General features: G+C 39.0%; 1 protein-coding gene across 5 annotated transcripts in view; it reads left to right on the forward strand.

Annotated features, from left to right (window-relative positions):
* dacha (dachshund a) overlaps positions 1 to 24,014 on the forward strand; it is a 228,444-nt gene that overhangs the window by 167,168 nt on the left and 37,262 nt on the right. For 2 of the 5 annotated variants that reach the window (XM_088925513.1, XM_088925512.1), the window contains exons 4-7: positions 11,495 to 11,650; positions 12,739 to 12,911; positions 17,048 to 17,183; positions 17,951 to 18,028. In XM_088925513.1, coding sequence (XP_088781639.1) covers positions 11,495 to 11,650; positions 12,739 to 12,911; positions 17,048 to 17,183; positions 17,951 to 18,028 — 543 coding nt within the window. The remainder of the gene's footprint in view (positions 1 to 11,494; positions 11,651 to 12,738; positions 12,912 to 17,047; positions 17,184 to 17,950; positions 18,029 to 24,014) is intronic. The other 3 variants (XM_088925515.1, XM_088925514.1, XM_088925516.1) reach the window with 2 other exon arrangements.

Genomic DNA, 24,014 nt, shown 5'->3' on the forward strand with positions numbered 1-24,014 from the left:
AGATGTACTGCACAGTATACTGTATGTTGACACATCAGTTACATCCAGACAATGTGGGAAAACAATGAACAAAGCAAACAAAATATTCAAATTTATAGTCAATTGTTATAGTCAAGAATTCAAATCAAGGGATGTTATGCTAAGATTATATAACATGCTTGTAAGGCTTGTTTTATAGCATCATGTACAATTTGGTCACCAGAATGCAGAAAAGATGTATTGCTGCTCTGGGATCTGCCCAGAGAAGAACAGAAAGATACATTCTAGGGCTTAAGGGATTGTCCGGCACTGACCGACTGAAGAAACTGAACCTTTTTTTAGTGTAGAAGAGAGAGGAGTATGAAAGGATCAGATACACAAGTATTCACAATCCTCAAAGGCATTGACAAAGTCAACTCAGTGGGCTTTTTCAGTTTCAACAGATAACTCAAGTAGAAGCTAAGTGGAAGTGCATTTAAAAATGAGAACAGAAGAAGGTTCTTTACCCAGAAGGTCGTGAGAGCATGGGCAGCATCAACTGGTCACTTTATTGTTTTTTTTCTGTTTTTCATCTCAGCTTAGGTATCAATGCTTGGAGATGCTGGGAAATTTAATCCGTTGATTGGTTTATGTTGTCACGCGGAGCTCTAACTTGATTAATGTTTCATGGCACCAATCTGTTGCATCGTCTAGTGTGTGAGATACCCACTTGTAAGAGTTATTTTGAGTTACTGCTTATAACTCTACAGTGTGAGGGGTACTCTGTGGCAGGCTTCACTGAAGCTTGCAAGATTTAATGGCTCTCTGCCTTCCACCATGGAACAGAATAGGCTGCAGGGAATAAAATGATTGTTTCTATCTAGAACATCAATTGCAAATAAGCCTATAATTCTAATATTCCGTTACATAATATTAACTCCTTGCATTTATATGGAGTTTTTCATGTCAAAGGTTCTCAAAGCATTTTTTACATTAAGGAGGGGACTCACCTCACCTACTACTGCCCCTCCTGGGTGACACTCAGAAGTAATTATACACCAAGAACCTCACTACACATTAGGCCATGAAGAGAGAAATTGCTTCATCAATAAAGTTGAGAGTATTGTGGAGGCCATTGTGATGAAGTCTAGAGTGTAATATAGCCAGGACACCAGGAGTTAATATCCCTGCTTTTATGTAAAGTGCCACAGACTGTTAATGACAGGAGCTTGGTTTCACATCTCATCCAGATGGCACCTGCTACTGCACAGTTTTCTTAGTGGCCATACTCAGCATTGGGTTTGGGAACTCTGGTCCACAGGGAAGAGTACCTCCTACTGGTCCCCAAGCACCACTTACAGCTGCAATTTGGTTTTCCTGAGAAGTCCCCTATCTAAACACTGGCCAGTTCCATAGCTCCTGAGATTTGAATGACGTAACACTTTGAGAAACCAAATTTAAACACAATCATCAATGTAGAGCAGGTTCTACAGTACATATACCATATGAGTTATTTTGTTTTGTATCTATCCATATTTGAAGTCTTTTTTTACATTTTGACTCAAGGATTAATTATTCAAGAAATGATGTTAGATATCATAGCTATAAATGGAAATTCTCCCTGTGTATGTATTTTAAAATGCTGGTAACAATGTAATGCTAAGCAAATGCATTTCTAAGCATTTTCTTATAGGTAGAAGCCTTTCTGTGGCTAAAATCGAGTCTTTTAAATGTACATCATTGTTTCTTTGAGATGAATATCCAAGCACTTAAAAGAAGAAGAGGTGAATTAGAGTATGAACTCAAGATTATGCTTTTGTCTTTCCAGAGAGCTCAGGTCATGTAAATCAGTGCCAGTGTTTTTCAGATGCTCAGAGATGTTGCTAAACTTTTTTTAAACTTCAGCTTTTTAATGCATTTATTTTTATTTATTTGGCACTGTGCCTCACAAGGCAAACTACTTTTGGATCATAAAAGAATTAGTTTTCTAACTGCTGGTACCACCTGGGTGGCAGATGGCCCTGCAGTCATTTTTTAAAGAGTTTTACTGAAATTAAGAAGTGGTCCTGAATTAAAAGTTGAGCTGTCAAGCACAGGTGGATATCAACATGAATCTGTTTCCTGTGGGGTCATGTTTGCAGTCTGAATATGTTTTCAGGCATACAGCTGTAGAACAATGCAGCACCACTGACTTTTCTGTGATTTTCCTTACTGTATTGCTTGAATTATAATAACATTATTAATAATAATAAAGTGCTCTTAATATTATTAATGCACTAAATCTGTACCTCACACTTCATCGGGAATTACCGATTATATTAACAGTTTTTTTTTTACCTGGATAGGGTTGCTCCTTGCTTCAAAAGTACCATTTGAAGCTGAGCTTATCAAGAGACTGAAGACAGTAGTTATAACCTTAGTGTACGGTAAATCTGTAAGCCGATGACACTATAATGCTCCTCGTCAGACTCTGTCTTTTGTCTGATGTTTAATTCCTTTAAACTGTATCGCTTAATTCATTTCCCCCCTTAATTGCACTTTCCAAATTCCGCCTGCTTATCTCTGTTTCAAGTGGGCAAGTGTGTAAGGGGCCGATTGAGATTTTTGCTTCAAGGAATCAGATATTGACCGTCCTGGTTGAATGAGGTATGTATTACACACCACAGAATAAGACTAAGGTGTTAGTGTGGTAGTTTGAGAAAAGATTTTTGGCTTTCGGTCACAGGGCGCTGTGCCTCTACTTCTTTATGACCTGCACGTTCAGTTTAAGACAGAGACCCAGGCTCTGAACGCGAGCTGAAAGTTCCTTTAATGGCAAGGGCTGTGGATGGCATATTTGTCATTAGCTGGAATTTGCATGTACCTTGTTGAGCGGAGAGCCAGGGGAGCTAGGACAGAAGCACAGCTGTAGTGCCTGCTGAACTAATTGCCTCGCCATCCTCAGCCTCATTTATCTTCATTTCTTCCCAATTACACCAAATTATCAATAGTCTCAGTTGCATTACCAACTTAATCCCCCTTTTTTCAGGCAGCATTAGGCAGTGGCAGATGATTCCTTGGCGGGAGTCAGGGTAAACAGCCATGAAAATGCCACCTCTGGCAGATGGCATGGCTCACAAGAAATATGACAAACACACGCAAATGTGCTACCCAGCGCTGGTACGCTAAAGCAAGCTGTCATTTTTTCATTTTTTTTTCCTTAAGTAGTGTTTGGATGCATGGTTGTTTGTTTGCCTTTGTCTCAAACGAGTGTGTGTACTGGATAAAAATAAAAGAAAATGTATGTTCTCAGCCAGTTCAGGTTCCCCTGACAGAAGAAATGCAGGCAATTTTGTTCAAAGCTAGGTTTTTAACTATATTTCAGTTTGGTTTCCAGTGAGTGAACTTGCTGATAGTTTTCAGAACATTTGACTTGTCAAGGACACAAGAGTGAAAAGAAGTGATTTGCTGTTGTTATTGGTGTGGCTATTGTTCTTTAGACTTAGATTGCATATTTCCATACAGTGCGTGTATTTGAGTTTTTATTTCTTGTCACTCCAATATCTCAAAAGGAAAACGTTTTATCAAGAATAAAGCAAGAAAGAAAACATTGACATCCCCCAATTTCTGTATTGTTTGCACGAAGGAATATAGAGATTTCTTCACCAAAAACATTTTTTTTATCTTTAGCCCTGTTAACATTTTTGTCGTAGTTGCCCAATCTTCTACTTTTCGGCATTCAATTCCATTTTTGACAAATTCTAAATTTCTTTTTTCCAAAAAAGAAGTTGGGAACTGTAAATATTTCACATGACTGGACACGGCCCAATTATGAAGAATAACAATGATTTAGATTAAGACTGAAATATTACTTTTCTCCTGTTTATTTAGAACTAAACATGCTTATGTTGTGGTGTTGCTTGGGGCTGAATGGCCCAGTCTGATAAACACATTTTCTAAACAATTTCCCAAATATCCCAGATTTACAACAGGAACTTGCATCCCTGGCCTCTGTACGTAATTTAGATGGAATCTTTCACAAGTAAGCAAAAATGGCTGTTTTGGCGTAATCCCATTATATATGTAACGGTGTTATAAACCTCCACAAAAAAAGCATTCCCATCCTGCTCTAAACATGGCGGACCACAAATCTATAACATCAGTTACAGACAATGTATCTAAATTCCTGACGCAAATCCGTGATTTTGAGAAGAATGGTGAGAATAGGCAACTTTGTATTGCTTAGACGTCTTGCACTTCCATCTTCTTTCCTTTGCTCTACATTCAGAAACAGTTATACCTTCTTATCAAAGATGTTTATGAGCTGGATTCCTTTTTCGAAGTTTAATAATCCTAAGGCTTAACAGAATAAAAGTAACAGATTGTTTAATTTTGTCTCACTGTGTCCCTGCACCCCAAGATGCAACAGTTTTCAGGTGTGCATTCCCATCTGAAATCAAGAGCCTTATTGGTGACAGTCAGGTACATTGTAAACAGGGATCTCCCGTCCTATTTTCCTCTCTTAGACCTCCCCCAAGCATGAACACTTCATTGAATTGTTCTTTTTCGTCAAATGTGTAGTGGACAGAGTGGCGTAGTGGTTACCGCTGCTGCCTTGCAGTGCTGGGGCCCTGGTTTCAATTCCGGCCCTGGGGTGCTATCTGCGTGGAGGTTGCATGTTCTCCCCGTGTTTGCGTGGGTTTCCTCCAAGTGTTTCCCAGTTTCCCACAGTCCAACAACATACTGGTAGCTTAATTGGCTTCTTGGAAAACTGGCTGTGGGGTGCATGCATGCCCGTCTGCGCTTGTGTTTCTGTGTGCCCCGTGATGGACTGGTGTCTTGTCCAGAGCGTACCCTGCCTTGCACCACTGCTAGCCGGGATAGGCTCTGGCTCTCCTGCAACCCTGAATTGGAAGAAGTGGTTAGAAAATAGATGGAGGGATGAATATAATCATGTAATCTGTGCCCTTAGACAAGACAGATCAAACACTATGTACCACCCAGTTCAGGTCCCCAGAGCTAACTAGCTAAGGAAGGTAGGAAAATGAGTTCTTGCCCCATTGAGTGCAATAAATGTCCTTACAGTGATTTAGAGGACTTTTTTTACATCTCCAATTTCTCTTTCTTCAAATTTTTATGGCCCAAGTAAGAGCGACAGCAGCCTTAACAGATTTAGCTTCAGTTCTAGGGTCCAAAGCCACTCCTTTCACTTAGCAAAAACTCTCCAGTGCCAGAATTATCTTGGCTCATATGATGTATTGAGATTGTGACACTGATAACCAAATGCCCTCCATATCACCTTTCAGAAGTAAAAAAAAAAAAGGTTTTCAATCCAGTTGGATTTTTTTCTTCTGAACAGGGTGAAGTCAAAAGGAATGATTCAACTACTCATCCTTCCAGGTATTGATCAGAAGGTTCTTATATACCGAAAGGCCCCTAAAAGCCACCTACATGGATTAGATATTTTTGACAAGGTTCATCCAAACTGCCAACATCAACAACACTCTCTGGTCTTTGTGTTTTGACTCAGAAGGACACAAGGGAAGTCACCCTGTTATTTGTCAGACAACAGGCAGCTCTTACTCACCAGGCATTTCCCTGGTGGCGTCTGCCTGTGTTCAAAGACAAAACAGACTAACAAACGTTGGAAAGAAAAAGAAGTAATTAAACATCATTACTAACAACTTCCACTGTATGAAATGAGTTTAACAGCTGCTAAAGCAATCTAAAGGACATGTATGCTTATTGAAAGTCAATGTTGTGGCCAAGAGTAAAGAGCACTGAGTGCACTGTTTAGGTACGCTGTTTTGCCTTCTACTTACCTGTTTACAAGGTAAACAAGTTACAAACTCTGTCTAATCTGTCATTTCTGCTGATTTGTACAGGTAGCAATTGAAATACTTGCATTAACTAGTCCATGGCCCCTGTATAAAGCCTGAAAGGGGTGAATGCATTTTTATCTAAATAGAATAGATCTCTCAGTTGTTTACTGAAGGTATTTTGTTTTAACATGGCCTGCTATTTTGTCTCAGATGTGTAGGCATCTTTGGAATTTAATATAGCACATATGCAAAACCAAGTGTTATTTTATGCTGTTGTGCAATTTCTTTTGTTATAGTAGTGTATTAATTTTCTCTTTTCTTTTATCACTGACTATTAAAATTACTATTACATAAGAGTGATTGTTAGTTCATGCATCATTGAAAATGAACAAAGACAAAAGTATTGAGCTTCAGAGGCCTGATTGTTGGTACACAGCTTTTCTGGTGTTAAACTTCTAACACTGGCAGGGGCTTGCTAATATTGTCAAGTCAGAAAGTCTCAAGGCAAGCAGTATGAAACCACAGACAGTGCAATTCAGGCTGCAAGATGCTATGTTTCATAGCAGTGTCAGCTACTATCTCCATGGACAATTATAAACATCTAGTGGGGTCAGTGACACTCAAGGCAGTCACATTATAAGGGGAAGTCTAGAATGTTTTGGTAGGGGATGAGGAGAGATATTTTGGCCTGTTGAGGGCTGAGAAGGAAGAAGAAAGAGAAATTTAAATCTTGTCGAAGAATGAACAATGTTGCCATCTCTCCAGTCTTATCTGTATAGTATATTTTTGGTAGTCTGCTGGGTCATTATCAGTCTAACCCTCCTGTCCTTCAAATGACAAGTTAGTTAACTACGCTGAAAAAGTCTATCCACTTCATCCTATGAGTGTTGCAGGAGGCATTTTGACTTCTCAAACTCTGAGGTCCAGGAATTACTCAAGCAGTCCCCGAAAGTGCTCAGTCACATGTCCACAGGGTGTCAGTTCTGTTTCTCTAAACCAGCACAGTCGGACCTGCAGTTAAATGGCCCACAATCAAAATTCCAATTGGCATCTTATAGATCCATGATGTTACATACAAGAAGAAGGCAGGGCTTCACATTTGTTCTATCAGAGCATAATTTAAGCTCCCAAACGTTTTCTTATGCATTCTAACACAAGTAAACCATGTCTTTAAGAGTTCTTTAGGTCTACTGTAGCTTTACAAAACGTTTAGTGATACTCACTTTTTGCATAAGTACTGTACCTGCTCAGTAGTATCGTTACCAGTGTCTCCCTTTTGCTGCTGTTAGATCATGCTTTCACAAGGCAGGACACACCCTGAATGGGATGCCAGCCTATTGCAGGGCAAATATGCAGACACCATGGCCAATTTTCCCAGAAGCCGGTTAACATAACGGTATGTTTTTGGATTATGGGAAGAAACAAAAGCACATGAAAGAAAGCTATGCGAACATGGCAGAATGTACATACTCCACACAGATATCAGCCCAGATCCACTGTGCCACTGTGATGTATTATTATTATTAGTAGTATTAATATTAGTATTTGCTGAGGATCATGGACAGCAACTGTACAGCAGGTAATGAAGAATTGTGAAGGGCAGCCTTAAATTTGTCTTTGAGATGGTAGAGTGCTCTATGAGTAAGTTATTTCGCACAAAGGTTAAAAGAATGGGCATACTTTCTACAGTGTGTGCCCACAAAACAGTTTAGTATCATTATTAAACAAGAATCAGTATAGGGACTGCACAATTAATAATAATGAATATAATCTTTATGGGAATGAATCTCTATTATATACTTAATACCCTTGGTTTGTCATCAGCTAATTGATTTTCTTCATATTAAAACAGCTCATGTTGACGTACTGAAGAAGAGAGCGCTTTGGAACAGGGGGAGGGGGTTGAGATGGGTAGTGTTATAATTGTATTCAAATTTTTTAAAAGCTTTTTAAATAATACTGTCAGCCCGTAGCTCTGCCTGTGCTGTGATGGACATATTTTCAAAGTATGACTGACTGATGGACAGATCTGGGAATTGCTATATTAATGGCTACATCTCACGGTTTTGGCAGTGCTGCTCACTAATTACATTGGCAGGACCATTTGAGGAGTTCTTGGAAAGGGCCCAATAGGGCCATCAGTAGACTCCGTAGAATTTTTCACAATGCAGTCACCCTGATTTACTGTTGACTTCCACAGGAACATGAGCTGAACTAAGACAGAATGCTCCTGTATCAAAGGTGGAACGGCTGAATTATAAAACTTAAAGTGTATTAAAGCACAAAAATGCATTTTTCTTTTGGATCTTTTTATAAGCAATAATGTAATTTATATATCCCATATAGCAACCCTTTCCTGAGCACTTATATGACGGCAGTCTTAAGTGACCTGAAGCCTTGTGTTTCTACGGTGACAGGTCACAGTACGTGAGGTTGGCACCTAATATTTTTTTACTAAAAAGAAAACAACATAAAATTGTATGGCATCAGACAAATCTTTTGAATAATATTTTGATATTTCAGAATGCTTTGTTTTGGGCGTTTAACAGGGGGCACTTGTTTATAATTTTACAAAATATAATTGAAATTTCAAGAGAACATGCCAGGAGGACATTGAAACTTTGACATCTGACGTCTTCAGTTTCGTAGCTGATTCCACTGTCCATCTGTTAGGGGTGGTGCTGTGGTGCTGTGTGGGACGCCTGACTTGGTTGGGGAGCTTTTTTCAGTTGATTTCCATTCTTGATTATGAGAGCTGTAATTTCAAACACTGGTAAATTGATGCTGTGTGAATGCCTGCCCAAATTCATTGTGAGGAACTGAATAAGAAAAGGCCAAATGACAAAAAGAACCAACGTACTGTAAACACAAAGCTTGCTTGATAAATGCCTTCCTAGTCAAAGGCAATCTACAGTCTTTCTTTAAAAAATAAAAACTTATCAATATCTTAAAATCAATTTATTTATGATTAAGTTCATGTGACAATAATTTCACTGTTAAAAAAACTGCATTGGTACATTGTCCTGGGTCATTTAAATTGTGTCTTTTGGTATTTGAAGTTACAGTAGTTTGATCTTAAGCAGCATTTTGGTTTTATTATTCACTCTGTTAAGTATTGCAAATCTTTGTTTCCCTTTTCCAATTCCATCTTTGTCTAAAAGTTAGTATTTGAATATTAACAAATCATTGAAACTGATGGACTATGGGTAAAAATGAGTAGGTAAACAGTATACGCATACAGTACTATTAAAATAAAATAAGAAACTGAGATGTAAGTAATGATAAAAGATATATATATAGAACAACCCTAACTTCAATCCTAGTATTATGAAGAGGAATGAAGGCTGAGTCTTGTTAAACTAAAACTGGACCATAAAGTTGGTCCTCACTCTCAAAAGTTCTTGACCAATTTCCTGTAAAATTTAAAAACTCCTGGTCTTTGAGGACTCCAGTGAGTGTCACAACGTGGGCACAAGCCTGTCATTTCTCGTCTGTAAGGCTTTTCAAGCACTAGCTTTTCCCAACTGGTTAGCCTTGGAGTCCAATTCAGATTGTGGGTGTCCCAAAATGTTTGACACTGTCTTGGTATTTCTTATGGTGTCCTGGCAGAGGCTGGAAAGGCAGGTTCATTAGCCTCAGAATTGATGTCTGGAAGTGCTGCATTTTGTAACACTCTTTATATATTTCATGTTCAGGACAAAGTGAAGTTAAAAGAAGTTCAAGTAGGTAGCTGCGTCAGCATGCATAGGAACAAGTTAAAGGTTCATTGCTGAAAAGAGAAGAAAGGAAACGCAACGTGCTCGGGTGCTCACATCCGAAAAAGGCTCCACAACCGAAACGTTGCGTTTCCTTTCTTCTCTTTTCAGTATGAAGTTAAAAGAGGATGCGCTAAATACAGCTATGCACCTATATCTCCAAGGTCCTCAGAACTCCATAAACAGTTCCTTTTTGAACATCCTGAAAGGATGAAATTAAGAGTGCAATCCTCCATGCCCATGTGCCTATAAATATAAGTATACACACCCACACAAGGAGAAAAACTATGCACAGCATGACTGCTGACAGACAAAAGACATTTGGTATCTCTGAAGGAAGAGAAGGATGAGACAATCACAAATAGAAGTTACTAGTAAAAGTATTGTATTTGTAGATGGATCGCCCAGTGTTTATTTCCATAATGAATGGTGCTGCCTGAAATTCTAATGTGGAACAATTATGGACAGCACACCCCAAACACGATGCAGTTCATAGTGATCTAATGACTCCAGTGTCACTTAGGAAGCTAATTACTCAGACTAGCTCTGTTGCACGGTCATTGCATGCTGTTTCTCGTCATTATGCACTGCTCGCTGCTAACATGCTCCTCAGCTAACAATAGCCCAGCTCGATAACACGATGGGGCTGTGCTTAGCCTCAGGTGTTAGCTAAACCATTAGTTTAGTTGTATTTTTGTCTCATTGAAATTGCTCCCTGATGAAATTGTTGGGATCCTACAGAGGAAGAATTTAATTCATATTATTATTAAAAGAATCAGTCATAGCAATCTGTTGCAAAAACACCATCTGTTATTTCACTCGAAGGACTTCGGTTGCTTATTAAGCAGAATTATACAAATTATTTTGATTCATTTTTGCATTTCAACTTAACCCTTTTTATGACTCCACACAGCGGGGCTATCTTTTTATTTTAGTCAATAATCGTGCCTGAACATCATTAAATCAAATGAGTTTAGCTATTAACTCTTTCAGTGTCTTCCTGATTAGAATGTACAATATGAAGAAGTTGATCATTGAAGAGTGTTATATTTTGTGCGTTCTCAAGCATCACTGAGTCTAGAGACTCTGATGGTTGTTAGCAGTGACTTTCCTCCAAGGTCTTCAGTCTGGGGACCTCTGACCTCTTGGAATCCTCAAAGGAGAGTAAAACTGAAAGATCAGAGACACTGAGTAAAATCACCTGCCAATCAAAACAGCAGCTAAACAGTCAAAAGTTCAGATCATCAATGAAAAGTAAAAAGAAAGGAGATAAAGAATATAAAAGTCTTGTTTTTGGGTTCTTATTCTGGTATATATTTAAAAGTATTTTTACATAACCCAGTGTTTTGGGTTCTATTAGTTTCAGGTGATGAATTTCAACCCAGTGTGCCAACCAGTTTACTACAGTACTGCTTTATGTTTCTCTTCTGTTTTTCTGTGAACGCTCCTATTGAAAATATTGAAAAATGTTACATTATTCCTCATATTCCAGGTCATTTCACATCCATTCTTGGTACCAGTCAAAACAAAGTGACGCTCTGCCCACTGAGAGTTGCATTTGAGAGACTTTCCTACTGCTTTACTTTGGGTTTGGGAATGAAATAAAAAATAAGTTATCCTGAGAAAGTTCAGTCTATTTAATGTGGGAAAATGATGATAATTCTAGTTTGTAAGCTGTAAAAATGTTTACAAATAACATATAAATGTTATAAACCTAAACATCTAAAATAAAAACAAATATACGCTATTCAATATAATATCTGCTAAAACAAGCTTTAAAAGGGCTCTGTGAAAAGAATGAGCACACTAGGAATGATTTATTTAAATAAGATCTAAGTACTGACACAGTAAATTCTCTAGGAGATGTTGGGTCGTTATACATATTTTAGTCCGTATAGATATGGTGAATCGACAGTGTAGTCCAGGACTGGACTGTGGATACCAGGAGTGGCCTCCTGATGTGCTGTCCTGTCTCTCCAGGCGGGAGTGAGTCCTCCTGGGATAAAGAAAAACTACAGTCCCCCTCTGCTGCCGGGGCTCAGCACGGGATGAGTCACGCAGTCCTGTCTGGGCAGCACAACCTGGGCACTGCACACCCCCTCAGCTCCCTGCAACAGAACCATCTGCTAGCCAACAGTAAGTGCGGCCCTGCGTTCCTATTTCTTCTTCTCAAATTTGAGCCCAGGTCATATGACTGTCAGCCATCATCATCAGCGGAAAGCAGTGCTCCTTTTAAGCTTCTGACCGTTTTGCTTCGTTTAATCTTCACAGACTGTGACCTGGCTTGCCCTGGTGTTGTGGCACCGAAATAATTCGTAGCAGTTTCGCTTCTTAAAGAGGAAAATACCTTTTCCATTTTGCTCTTCTTCATAAGCAAAATTCCTTTCCTGATCTGTGCGCCCTGTGGATAACTGATCTTAAACCTGAAGTTATTGTATGTGTGAAAAGGGTTCCATGGTCAGGAATCAACATCAGCTCATTTCTGATTCAGTCTTCTGTTAGCAATGGCCAGGGATTCATATTGATTTATCCTTCTGTGTTGGTGGCGCTTTAGTATTATTAGTATGGATGACACTTCTATTGAATGTAACTTTAATAGGTATATTACAGTTGCCCATTTTGGTACACATTTACTGTATACAATTGGGTTTGCTAGAGTATTTTGGGCTTGATCTCACTGGACTTGATCTCGCTGCTTTCTTCTCAGGAGTCCAGAGTCATAAAGGCTTTACCAAACAATGGGAAATACAGAGGTCGTTTCAGTCTAGGCCCCTGTGCAGTCAGAGTCTGTGGGCAGACTCAATAGATGTTTCTTGTGTCAGTCATTATCCAGGAGCACCAAACCTCTTAAAAATAATCAAAGACATAGAGCTTCGAGTAAAATGGCAGTGATTGTGACAGTTGCTGGTTTCGTACAAAATTTGGTTTTTAAAGCTCAAGTAAAGTGTAGCAGTTTCCTTTAATCTTACAGACTGCAGTCTCTACTGAAATACAGAGCTCTCTTTTTGTGAACTGCTCAAGCAAGGCTTTTTGTATACATTATATGACTTTAAAAAAGGGTTAGGATGTTTCGACAAAGATCAGCCTGCAGAAAACCCAGTGAATGCCACTCACATTTTCTTTTTAGTATGCTGTATTGTGTGTAAATGTGAAATGCTTGAAATTTTGGAGCGTAATTTTTGTTTCTCTGATGTAAAAATGTAAACACACACCTCTCTTCCCAGGACTAGACCTGCCGTTCATGATGATGCCCCACCCCCTGCTTCCTGTCAGCCTACCTCCTGCATCTGTTGCCATGGCGATGAACCAGATGAACCACCTGAATACGATTGCAAACATGGCTGCAGCAGCTCAGATGCACAGTCCCCTGTCCAGAGCAGGAGCTTCAGTGATTAAGGTAAGAAAGGTTGCACCTCACCATAGCACAACAAGGCCAGTTGCTTTGACTTTTCTCCTTCACTGCCCACCAGAAAAATGAATTGACAATTACATCAAAGTAATGGGAGTATGGTGGTGTATTTTTTTGCAATGTAGAGGTTGTTTTTTTTTCCTAGCATTGCTTGTGTTAAAAGTACTGGCCGCTTTGAGCTTTAAAATGACAGAATCGCCGAGACACTCTGTATGGATGTTTTCCTGGAAATAAACGCTGATTTGCAAGGGCTCCACGTGAATCAGAAAGCAGCTTGATTGATTGAGTTCCTGAGGTCATTGTGGATTTCAGTGGGTGGACCCGAGCCATGACTGGGCAAGCAGTGGTTGTCGTTAGAAGACAACACCACATCACTCACTACCTCCGTCCTCATGGCAGCAAGCAAAGATCAGAAATGAAAGTGGATCTCAGTTGAACATGATTTAAAACAGAAGCAGCTGAGTGAAGAGGGAATCGGATTTACAGGGGAATTTGCAGTGTTACTGGCAAAGCGGGGGGTATTGTACACATTAGGCACTGCCTGAAGGTAAATGCAGCTGTTGTATGCACTTAAAGCATACAGTAGATGCCAATGATGATGGATAACCTGCCTTTTCTAACAGGCAGGTAAGAGGGAGGTGATAATTAGTACAGAGAACAATATTATATGAGAATTATTCTCCTGTGTTCCTTTCTCACCTCTAAATTTTTTTAGTGAACCATATACTGAACACCTGATTCCTCAGATGCTTTTATCACCATGACGAATGAGGTTGCACGTGGTGTATTTTTAGTGTAAATGCTCTATTGGTTGCAGAGATCTGCTCTAGTTAAACAATGACACCAGGCCCGCAGATGGTACTGTATGGGAGGTCTGGTTCTGTATACACACTGAGCTTACTTCTAAATGTGTTTGTTTTATCCTACATAGATATTAGAGCAGAAAAAAGAAGACATTTTGTCCCTGGCTCTGTGGCATAGCAATACCTGCTAGCACTGTGAAAATAACATTGTGGGCAAGTGCTTTAATTAGACTTGGTGCACACAGTAGGATTAATGATCAGCTCAGTCAATATGAGTGGTTACTAGTTCCCACAGAACACTCGATGTAGCATTTGTTTTGTTGCTTCTTGATGTCAGCATTTTTTTACAATATTTATGTTACTTAATCTATAAAGCATGACTATTTCTGAGCGTAATGCAGTGTACAGTATTTAGCATTCTGTGCATATATATAAATATTTGTTTGTACCAGTTCATACAATTACATTTTATTTCAATTGTCCATGTCATTTCTTATTGCATAATATATTTTTATGAATGTGCTCCAATGTTGTTCTTATCTTTTATATTCAATTACACAAGGTTTTGGAAAAGATCAATCAGTGGAAACCTGCAAACCATGTGGAAATACAGTAGTACAGCTGCAAATTAAAGGTGGATGGAAGGTCAGGTTGACTGCTGCTAAGAGCAGATGGAATACTAGAGAAAGCAAAAGATATCCACATGTTTAGATTGTATAGCCCTGAATGGCCCAAAGATCTAATTCACTAGTGTTTTTGTTTCATCTATCATCTGTGACAGCATAGGATCACATCTGTTTTAGGTCACAGGTGAGGTTGCTAAACTCCCAAGCAGACCCTTGAAATCTAGTAATCAAGAAGAAAAACTTTTTAGTCTCTGCCCGGCAGGTGCTTAGGACTGAATAACAGTGAGTGATCAAGGTCGGGCTAGAAATGTATAGGTAGAAGAAAAGCCTTTTTGGGACCTGCTGAGGCAGTTCTGGACTAAAGCCAATGTCATTGTTCTGCACGTGCTGTGAGTGTTGAAGAATTGTAAACCTTTACTGGTTGTTAAGAAGTCCAATTAACCTTTTTTCCTTTTCTAAACCTCTATTCAAAATATGTGGAGTTGGTGAGATTCCTTATTAGATATGCTGGAGGTTGACTTTGTGCTGCATTCAGGAGCAGACAGCAGAAAATCAATGGCCTTCTATGGACAGCATGAGGCCCAGACACAAACACGCAGATGACTACAAACACATCTTTGCTGAGAAAGACAAAAGAGCTCAGGTTGTTAATTAAGGGGGTTTTCATGGATCTCGGCTGTTAAGCTTGTGTCTAGAAAAAATATTCTCATTTTTTGATCCATTAATAGTAAAAGTCTTCTTCCAAAAAAAACACTAGAGAGAGAAAAATAGATTATTACATTGTCTCTGAATAAATTAAATTTATGTTCAGGTTATACAGTAAGTCATATGCTGTTTCCGGTGTAATAAATATTATTTTCTTGTGTAATACTGGGCAGACTGGAGGAGATGAAGTCTCAGAAATTCAAGCAAGCTTTTGTTTTTATTTTCAAATGTATTTTTAAGTATCACAACAGCAAGCCGCCTGGGTAAAAAAATGGTTTTAATGCTGACTCAAACGTTCGTAGATAGAGCCCGGTCATGTACTGTATTTGAAAAATGGATCAGTCTAGAGGGATTTTGAAAGCAAACAAGGATACAGTTTTTTTAAAGGGAATATTGAGTAATACCCTTACTGTCAATTTAATTCAAAAACATTAGTTTCAAGGACTGGTACATCACTTATCAAAATGCATGTACCATGAGACGTTAAAATGTGGCTCATATTAGCTTTCGCAGCAGAGAGGAATAATGTTCAAGTTATTACTGACCTAATCTATAAATGTTAGCTGCGGTCTGAGCCTTGCATTAAGCTTTTTGCTAAACTGCTGAAAAGAACTGGCAGCCGTCAGTAATCCTGGGAATTACTGTATCTGTGCTCCCTTCTAATTGTGTTTGCGATGTGAAGGAGAAAATGAGAATGTTTGCTAGTGGCTAATGTGGAGGAGTGAAAGGCTGTGGGTTCAAATCCAGGCTGGTGTGTAGCTGATGTCCAGATGTATATGTGGATACAAACAGAAGTTGTTTTTGATAAAAGCATCAGTCAAATTATTATTATTATTATTATTATTATTATTATTATTATTATTATTAGCAAAAAATTCTACTGTTTGGATTTGGTGTAAATTGATTTATGAGTTTTCTAAATACATCATTCATGGACATTCCCACTTTCTGTGTTTCCCAAGGTTTGAAGCAGTTGTTACTAAAGAGCTTACCATTAAAAACAAGCTGTGAATAGGCAGTATTGTAAAAAAAGTACATGCACTTTTTTTCTCTTTTTTTCCAAGCCTCTGTCTTGTGCTCGTGCTAAGATCTGTTAATCTTAGGAAAGTGCTCTTAAACAATAAAAAGAACTTGTTAAGGTTTCCCCACATTTGGTTTTAAAATACCTTACAGTATGTTTTATTACAGCAACCGGAGTGAAATATATGATATTACAGACTACTTTGTAGCAACTGGAAGTTCACTGCAGTGAACTAGTTTTATTACAGAAACTGCTCCAAATGGTGTCATAAACTATATACATGTTGGTTAACTGTTAACTTTAAGAATTGGAAGAGCTTTTGAACATCAGACAAGCTTTATATACAGTATTCCTGTAATTTTATTCCAGTACAGTACTGGTTACTGTAAAGGCAGTAGCAGGAATTACTGTAAGAACTTCAGTGCAACCTGTAAGTAGAGGTTGCACTCTGCTTAAAATTTCAATGAGGTTAGTGCGGGGAGCTTCAAAGGAACAGACAGAAATCTGTAAATGACAGAAGTCATTTACACTGCAGAGCAAACTGCAGAGTAAAATGAAAAGGTGTTCAGTTGGGGAACCGTCTTGTGGTGAGATGAAGGCCCGGTAAAAGCAGGCTCTACAACTGGACATTCTGTTTTGCTTGGATTTAGTGTTTTCTTGTTCCTTTGCTAAAACAGTGCAGCACTGTTCTTATTTGGGGTAATTAAGAGTCAGCAGTGTAGTTGGACTGCTGTCTAATCACGCTGCTGGTGGGTTCAGCAGTTTAGCAGTTGAGGAAGTAGGCCGCCTACCTGTAAAGTCTTTTTCAGTCTCCTGTGAGATGAAAAGCACCACATGAGTCATAAAAACTGTTTCTGAACGAATGAAGTACTTTTTTTTTCTCGGTGGGTTTGTTACCAGTGCTGTGCTGACTGGAATAAAGCGGTGCTGGGTGATGGGTGATGATTTTTTCCCTCTGTCCGTCTGCAGGAGAGGGTACAGGACAGCCCTTCACCTTCCCCATCCCTGGAAGAGACCCCACGTCCTGGGAGCCACCCCTCCTCGCACCCCAGCAGCAGTGCCTCCAGTTCCCCCTCCCCACACGAGCACAACTCGGAGCGCCTGGGTAGGTCCCTCCCCAGCAGTGTTACTTACCAGTCTTTGTCATGGTAACTGCATGGTCATTTTGCACACCTACTGTACCATGGTTAAATAGGCACTTGCTTTACAGTTCACTGAGTTTTCCCAGTCTTACCATGCTCACGGTATGTTTTGCTTTGCCCATAATTAGGGTTTCTAGTTGTGAATACTAATTTCCAAATGCATTTCTCCCTTAAAACCTTAATTGGTGCTTTTTAAATGACCTCTGCTTCCTATATAGGAGAAAAGATGTCAATGCCTCCTGGGTTTTGAAAGCTTCCTACAGTAAATGTCTATTTTTTACTTGTGACTTGTGAACTTTATCCATGCAACATACTGTAGATACTTGAAAACGCTAAAGTAATATTTTTTAACAGAAATGTATCTGAGTGGTAAATGTAACAGTGTCACAGAGGTACAGTAAGGGGTATATTGCATAGGTTTCAAGCAGTACAACTTGGAGGAAATATGTTTGTTTTTTTCTGGTACAGGCTACAGTTAACCATTCAAGTAAGAACCCTTCTCTTCTTTCCTCTTGGATTTTTAAGCATTTCTGCACACTCTGCAAATGCCGTTTATACATGAAATACGCTTTTCCTCAGCAACCCACTGCCTCCTGATATCTGATCTCTCATTCAGATTTGAGCTCTTTACAAAAGCCGATAGAATCTTTCAGCATGACACTTCTCATCTCAGGCTCGCAGTAACAAGTAACATCCTGGGCTTGTGTGTGTGCGTGTGTGTCATTGACAGTGCTGAATAACCCCAGAGACGGAGAGATGGCTGATCGGGAAGCAGGCCTAAACATGAAGAAGATCCTGAAAGAGAAAGGTGATTTTCCTATCTGCCATTGTGTCATTGTGTCAGACAGGCAGCAATAACAATTAAGAGGACAGGTGTACTGCGCACATTCATGTCACTCTAAGCCTAATGCTTTACTACCAGACATAGAGAAATCCTGTGAATACCTCATCCAGGATTGGTGAAACATTTAGAAATATTGGAAATATTAGGGGTAGTTGGGTTCAGCTTTGCCTCCTAAAGAGCTGTGATTGTTAACCAACATCATATTTTCCACTGTCAAAAAGGTTCAGTTGAACAATCAAGGAATTGTGAGTGTGTGGTTCTGCTGTGACTACATTTAAAATGTGGTGGTGAAAGTTCTGTATGAATAATTAGTGTTTCACCATATGTACTGTATGTTTCTAATGATCTACAGACTACATTGTTTGCCACACAATGTTAGAAAGCCATGGAACACAAGACATGGATTGAAAAATATGTTAAACTATCAATGATGAGAGCCCACACTTGATAATATTTAAAAATTACCTAGAGCACCGAACCTCATGAGATATAAAAACCCATTGGGTGAGTCAGTGAAAAGGGGGCATGGTTGTCTTGAGCAGCCGTACTGCAATGCCTATGAAAATGGGAAACAAAGAAACCTAATATTAAAAGTCATTTAAAATCTAAACCATTAATCTGAATGGCAGTTTTCTCAGATCACAGGCCTCTGGCTTGGTGTCTTCTGAGCCTTTTCCCCGGGTGCATCAAGTTCCTATTATTGTAGAACACGATGCAATAAACCTCTCATTTATCACTGTCAAGCAGAATTAGGTTGTTTAGGAGGAAAACAGGTGTGAAATACGTGAAATGCAACATATGAGAATGGGAGAAACGTGCAGCAAAAGCTCCAGATTTTGCAGCTAGAGGGTTAAATTACAACAATCTGGGCCTTCCATGCCTTCTATGCATGTGTTGGACATGAAGGCTATCCCCATGCTAACTTAAATTGCCTTGCCTGCAAAGAAGTTATTAAATGGATGTCTGTAATACTTACTACATTCTATTGCAGTATCAATACCTTTTCCAGCAAGCATAATGAAAAGGCAGTTTCCTTGCCATTATGATAACACTGAAAATAACGACTTCATCCTGAAAGCACACAAATCAAAAGTGAATCTCTTAGCATCAACACTGCACTGGAGCTTCAGGTGTAATGTGGCTTGAGCTGTATAAGTGCTTTACCTCATCAGCTTACACAGTTTGTTTAGTAGCTGTGATGGTATTTCTAATCCAGAAATTTAACAAGATGTTGTCATTCAGGCTACAACATGTAAGATTGCTTGTAAAAAAATGTAAGTTCATTTTTCAAAGATAGTGCGCAAAGGGCATTCTGAATTTCTTGGGGAATTTCTTGTTTTTCGACACCTTCACTCAGTGTTAAAGAACGTTGTAGAACATTTTTGCCTTTTTGTAAAGGACACATTTTTCCAATGATTAGTGCAAAGCAGAATCCAGCAGTGGAGACAGTACCTGGAATGTGAGATTAAGCCCAGGAGAGGAGTTTGCATGGTGCTAAGTCATCATTCCACTTCACCACCTGGGAAGAAAACAGAAGGAAAAACATTACAAGACCAGACACAAATATGTTTCCTAGTGCACTGTAATGACAACTAAAGAATGGATCCACACATTTATCTCAAATTTGCTCTGAATCTCTCCGTCTGCATGCTCTTAGTTTAGCGAGGCAGGAACTCCAAGGTTGTGGGTTCGAAATGTGGATGGAGCACCACTGCTGCTGACACTTGTAAATGCATGTGACTTTGCACACAAGATTTAGCTACACGTAGTACAAAAGCACAAAAGCACACGGCATTCTGATATCGAGAAAGAATGATGATGATTTGAATCTTTGTTTTTTGGAATGACAATGAAAAGTTATGTTAAAGTTAAAGTTAGGGCTTTACTAAACATTTCTACTACATGAGCTGTACTATTGCTCATTGTGTTATGCTGTACATACATAAAATATCACTGTGGCAATATATATTAGCATGTTCTTTTTGTATTATTATTAGTTTGTGGCCTCAGTTTTTAACCATTAAAATTAAAAAAGAGCTTTAGAAGATTGCAGCTTTTAATTTATTTTCTTCCTACCATATACTGTACATCCTGTTTTAGAATTTAGATTGTGTAAGTGTACAGTATGTATATATCATTTGGTGTTTGAAAACAATAATGCCTTTTGTTGCTTTTTGAAATTTTAGCAAATAGTACAGAGTTCGTTTTTTGCGTAAAGGCTTGACAATTAGCTATAAAAAAGGATCTGCAGAATTTTTTTTTTAGGCGTCTGTCTTGCAGATAAGGGAGAAAGCTACACCTTATAATCTGAAGGTGTGCAATGTTGTCAGCCATACAGTATGTGCCATACACTCATCGGAAAGCACAAGAGCTAAAACAGAGAATACGCTTTGAAATGGGAAGGATGTTTAGTCAAAATGGAAATACAATTGTCCAAGCAGAGGTAGCCTGTTAGAAGTGAGAAGCAACCAAACACAAGTGGTTCCTGCATGGCAGTCACACTGACTGCTCTGAGTACCATGACATGACGGTCTGGTGGGATTAGGTACCTACATTTCCAGCCGGTTTTAAACCTGTCAAGGTCAAGCTAGAATTTAATCCATTTAAAAAAAAGTTTTTAAAGCCATCAGACTTCCCAAACATTTTTATTAAAAGGTAGAATTTGAAGTAACCAAAAGGATGGCATGTACTGTAAATACCTGTTTTGTTCCCGGTGAACATCCTGGCCTGTGATATCAGTTAGAATTTGCTGTATGAAAAGCAGTGTTATACGTAGGTGCTTTAATTTACTTTGTGACCTTCTCTCTGCCAGGAATCCTTTTTTTTAAATGTTGGTACTATTTTCTGTCTGGTATTCACTTTCTACGGCTGTTTCTTATAGCTTTTCTTTCGAAACCCTGAGTATAAGATGCCTAAGAAAAAATGGAACCATCTCATTAGGGTTGTTTTTCCAAAAAAAGATCAAACATGAAGGTAAATTCCCCTTATCCAATAAAAGGAATGTACCTGTACTTACACTGAAGGGCGAAACCATGTTTCTGGCCTTCCTAAAGGGGATGCTGGCAGAGTAATTATTGAATTGTATTTTCCAATGATTTTAATGTGGGTCACTTGTTTATTTAAATTAGGAAGAAAAACAGTAGCCACCCACAAATCGGGAACTGGTCTGGCTTTGCAGACGTAGCTAAAGATACCTAATTGGAACTTCAAGAAACAAATGGAAAGGAACTGCACCCCTCTTTTCTAACTTTATGCCTTCTTCACTCAGAGCAAAGTATCCATGTACTCTACAAAGCTCTGTGTGTATCTATGCATTCATGACTATTACGTGTAGGTCCTCCCTTTGGAGGTGTTTCAGAGGCAGAGCTGGGATGGGAAAGGCGTTCTTTGGAGGTTAATGTACAAAATATACTGCTGGGATCAGCCTGAGTAAATGCCTGAAGGCAGATGTTGTTAAAAAAAACGGATTACAATTTTTCAGAACTTGCTACCATATTATGTTTATGTGTCAGTGAAGTAATTCCTCCTTCACACGCACACACACAACCCCTGCTGTTGTTTGGGGGTGGACGGGGGGGTCTAAAAACCAGCATGGTTTTCAAAGGGGCAAAAGCAAGAGCCAGGCTCCTCAGTAGACAAGCAGATCTAGGTCACCAGCAACATGGCTCTATAAAAAGGCTGGACATAGTGTGGTTTATTTATTCCTACCTTTTTAAAACACATGTACACGTGCGCTCCTTAATGATCCAGCTAAATCCTTGACATTATTTTGTGACCTATTTTTTTGGGCCCTTGAAATGCAGTGAGATAAGCACACTCCCAAGAACGCTTGAGAAATTGGAAACTCTGCAGATAAGCTTGAACGGCCCGTATGGATATGTTATTTTTAAATAGGTGATGGATTTACTGTATTTAATGCTTGATTTTATATTCATTGGGGTCATGGCTTGCTGCTGTTTTGTTCTGCATAAGATTTTTTGTTCGCTTGTACTGTATCTCTCATCAAGGCTGGGCACACAGGTTCCACTCTGATCAGCGCACAGTACTAACAGTAATACTGTGTAAAACGACCTGTCTGGCACAAATTAATTAAGCTTTACTAATTCATTCTAAAAAGGCTGTGTATATATAGTGTACATACATTTATAATGAAATAAATATTTGAGAGTGACAATAGCACCATGCATTTAAAGGTCTTTTCTGTTAATGATTATGCTTGGCTTGTTTACTGGGACATATTTGAGTCCACAGAAGAATGATCTTCTGTGATAAACAATGTGACACATTTGTACATAGTGATAAATGAGCAGCCTCTGGCAGCCTGCACCTTTGTCCAGAAGTCCATTGAATGAACCTAACTTTGAGTTCCATAAATCATGCTTGCTGGTCAGTAAAGACTTGCCTACTGCCAAAGGCAAGGTCTCATTCCGTATTGTTTGTGCACCGGAGTGAGCTTAGTGCAACTGAAGTAATTCCTTGCGTTTAATGTAGATGCTTTGACTAGTTTGAAGTTCACTCATATGTAATCCATTTGGGACATGCTGCCTCATTTCCTAATGTGTAGCCGTGATGCTGCCACCTGACTTTCCCAGTACACAACATGTTTGGCTGAAGTTGTATAGCCTATCTTGAAAACTTTCACATAGCTCTGTGTGAGCCCATGAAGCAAGCACGCGTCAACAAGAGCAAGCATAAGACAATTTCAGTTTTCTTTTTGTTTCTCACTTTATTTTGTACAATTACTGCCATTCTCTTCTTCCGTCCATCTTTATTCCTTTTACCTTCTTTTTCCTTCTGCTCGTCTGCAGTTTCCTTTATTTTTTTCCCCTCCCTTTCTTTCAATCTCTCGGTTTCAGGATAGGCCTCCGGAGACAATACGTCGTGTCATGTGTCTGGAGCATCCCCAGTGACAGCTGGCTAAGCCAGATACTGTAAAAACAATACCTTGAATGGGCACGTTTTATAAAGGAGAGTGACACTAAAGGGGGAATTGAATACTCCAAACAGATCCAGCTTACATCTGTAGAACAGCGGGAAGAGCTCGTTTCTAAACGAAAGCCTTTTTTAAGTGCTGGTCCTACAAATGTTCGCTCTTTAATAAATTAAATGTAACGAGTTGTGACTTTGAAAGTGCAGGTGACTTTCTAAAGTTTATTGTGACAAGTATATTGTGTGTGTTACTGATAAAAGAATGTCAGTCCCAATTCAAAATAAGCATGATCAGTTCATGTGGAAAGAGAAATAATCTGAATAAATTCATAATATTTCAATACATACTGTATACAGTATGCTGATGTACTGTATGGATTTAAGGTACTTGTATTTAACATTACAGGCATTTGCTATATTTTAAAGTGTTATCAAATTACAGGATGAAATTCTGGGTTGATGAATTAATTTGACAGGGTCTTTACCATCACACTTCACACAAATCACTATACAGCTTGATTCAAGTTGGTGCTCCTTTGTGGTGTTGTATCCATTCTGATCTGCAACTCGAGCGGTACAACTCTACCAGTTGAGTGATGTCCACCTTGTCTTGATTTTAGTTTGATTTGTGCATATTATTTTGCAACATACATTGTAAATGCTGCCCCCTTGCTATACGGACTGCATCTCTTTTCATCTTTTGAAAAAATAATTTTGCTGCAAGACGACTGAGCTTCTATTACCAGTGCATAGTACTGTACTGACCGGATGTACCAGATATGACAGTCATGTGAATCACAGTTCCTTCAACTGCCTTTTGAACCTTGTAAATTCTGCAGAAAAGACTGCAGCATCGTAGGCCCTCAAAGTTCTGCAAGGACTCCTGTTTTGAGGACGCCAAATGGGTGGCTGGGTTTTTAGTCTTTCAAGCATCCCCCATGTGAAAGGCTGAGATCTGGGTTATTAACCTCGTTGAATATACAGTACAGTACAGTCAAAATGCGAACCTTACATAGATGAA

This window comes from Atractosteus spatula, chromosome 9, assembly GCF_055471065.1.
Source record: "Atractosteus spatula isolate fAtrSpa1 chromosome 9, fAtrSpa1.hap1, whole genome shotgun sequence".
NCBI lineage: Eukaryota > Metazoa > Chordata > Actinopteri > Semionotiformes > Lepisosteidae > Atractosteus > Atractosteus spatula.